This window comes from Myotis davidii, unplaced genomic scaffold (assembly GCF_000327345.1).
Source record: "Myotis davidii unplaced genomic scaffold, ASM32734v1 scaffold480, whole genome shotgun sequence".
NCBI classification, from domain to species: Eukaryota; Metazoa; Chordata; class Mammalia; order Chiroptera; family Vespertilionidae; genus Myotis; species Myotis davidii.
In genome coordinates this window covers 324,660-326,994 of record NW_006292360.1, presented here as the reverse complement: position 1 = coordinate 326,994, position 2,335 = coordinate 324,660, and the positions used below count along the sequence as shown (strand labels likewise).

Sequence of the window (2,335 nt, the reverse complement as noted above, 5' to 3'; positions counted from 1 at the left end):
GCTGAGCCGGAGCTGGAGGGAGCGCAGCTGCCCCAGGGCCACTGAGTGCTCCCGCCCCTTTCTCTGCAGATCAACATCCTCAGGGCCGCGATCAACAAGCTGGTGTGTGACGGGCCCAACGGGGCCAGGCACCTGGGCCCAGAACGGGTCGCGCAGCTGCAGGACAGCGTCCGCCAGAAGCTCCTGGGGTGAGTGGTGCGCTCACCTCCAGCCTCCAGCGGGCTGGGCCCTCCCAGGAGTTTGGGGCAGGAGAGGCTGGTCGCGGTGACTGACGCTCCAGAGCTGAGGCGGCCTCTAGAGGTCCCAGCTCCCTGGACACCAGCTCACTGGGGAGCAGCCGCCTGTGACTGTGTCAGTAGGACCGGGCAGGAGCTAGGGGGCACCCTCACGTGGGTGGTTGGAGAAAAATGGAACTGAGGGAGCCTTTCAAAGCACAGTGGGCAGCGGGTCCCTAGGGGCAGGGCCTGCAGGCTGAGCTTGGCCTCTGTGAGCCTCCCGAGGAAGGAGGTCAGGGACAAGCATCCTGACCCCCCTCTCACCCCTGCCTGGACCCCCAAGGCCAGACCCAGCCAGACCCAGGGCTGGTGGCAGATCCCTCCGTGCCCAAGACAGCGCCCTGAGCTGCGTGAGCCGGCGGCGTGTGCCCCGTTGGATAGGCGTCATAGCTGTGGGCACTGTGCTGGGTGGTGTAGCGCTGGGAGCAGCTGGGAGAGGCTGGTTCTGGTTTTCTGTCCTCGCTGCTCCTCATGAAAACACTTCTGCATGAACATGTGTGACGTTCACACGTCACAGGTAAGGTAGCCTGTGAAGGTGTGCTGGGCACCTCTGCGCAGGGAGAACCGCTGTGGCCGGCACCGGTCAGAGTCGTGCTGTTGGGCGTCCCCGCTGGTCACCATGCTCAGGCAGAGGCGTGGGCACGGGCCATGAAGCCTGGCTCGGGCCGCCTGTGCGGGGGGCCTGCCGCGCCCTGAGCCTGCTCTGCGTGCCGTGGCCGCAGTGTCCCGGGCATAACAGACTGCGCTTTGACCTTTGAAACTCACTGCGGTTGTGATTCCGCGGGAAGGTGTAGGGTTGACTCTTTAGGAAAAGCGCAGTGGGTGACTCGTCCTTTTTTAACCTGTAGTTTGTTCTGTCAGCTGAAACCGAGGGCGAGAACGGTCCCTAAGTGGCCTGACAAGCCGTACGAGTGGAACCAGGTGAGTGGTGGCGCCCGAGAGCAGGCGGCTGGTTATGGAGGCCGCGCAGACCCCGTTTCTGGACAGGACACTCGGCCTGGTCCGGTCCTGCCCTGGGGCTGTCGGGGTGCTGGCTGTCCCCGTACACTGGCTCCCCGTCACAGCCACCTCCCGGGTGAGCCAGCAGCCATTCACTCGCACCGTCTCAGAGGCCGGAGACTGGGAAGGGGCCGGTGCGGTGCGGACCCTGCCCTCGCCTGTGCACAGCCACCCTCGAGCTGTGTCCCACCCGCACCACCTCGTCCAGCCCTGGTCCCCTCCTGGCCTCATCTCATTTGGGTCTGGGCCTCAGCAGGGAACCTGGGGCCCAGCTCAGCCCATAGCATAGTGGCCTGGGCAGGGCCTCAGCACCTGGGTGCCTCCCCCTGGAAGGCTGGAGCACGGGGCACAATGTGGTGTCGAGAAAAGGGCCCAGGGAGGGGCCTAAGCTGTAACTCTAGAGCCGGGTGTTGTGAAGGCAGCTGACGAGGCCCTCGCCCTCGGCCAGTCAGTGCGGAGGCCCCTCTCCAGGGCCGCGTGCCTTCGCTCCATGCGCCCTTGACCCGCTTTGTCTCAGGGCCTCAGGGCCACCCCGAGCCTGCTCTGCTGGGACAGCCTCCTGGGGCGGGACCTGGGGTGGGACCTGGGGCGGGGCCCAGCCACCCCCTGCCGTTTCCCGGGGGTGAAGCTCAGAGCAGAACTTCATTTTGAGGTTGATCAATGTTTTAGGAAACGTGCTGCTTTGTATGTTTATAGTGAAGCCACTGTCACGTCACGTCACGTCCACACAGGAGCGTGGGGGGTGCCCGAGGGAGGGCTCTGTGCTATTCGAGGGATTTGAAGACACGTGACACAGCTGTGGGCTGAGTGTGGGAGAGGCGATCTGTGAACGCTCAGTCCTTCCCGCTGCTTCACGCCCGTGCATGTGCGTGTGCGTGTGCGTGTGCGTGTGTGCGTTTTATTCCTCACTGCTTTCCTCGGTGCCCAATGCCGCGCCTGACGTGTCCTCTGTGCCACAGGTGGACCCGAAGCTGGTCATGGAGCAGGCGGAGCGGGAGGGCGGCTGCGGCAAGAGCACCTTCCTGTACCAGCTGCACCGGCTGATCGTGCTCAGCTCCTAG

General features: G+C 64.8%; 1 protein-coding gene across 1 annotated transcript in view; it reads left to right on the top strand.

Annotated features, from left to right (window-relative positions):
* The window catches only part of TDRD9 (tudor domain containing 9), a 46,049-nt gene extending 43,714 nt beyond the window's left edge, over positions 1–2,335 (top strand). The window contains exons 34-36 of the mRNA XM_015565394.1: positions 70–188; positions 1,124–1,196; positions 2,234–2,335. Of these exons, the coding sequence (XP_015420880.1) occupies positions 70–188; positions 1,124–1,196; positions 2,234–2,335 (294 nt within the window). The remainder of the gene's footprint in view (positions 1–69; positions 189–1,123; positions 1,197–2,233) is intronic.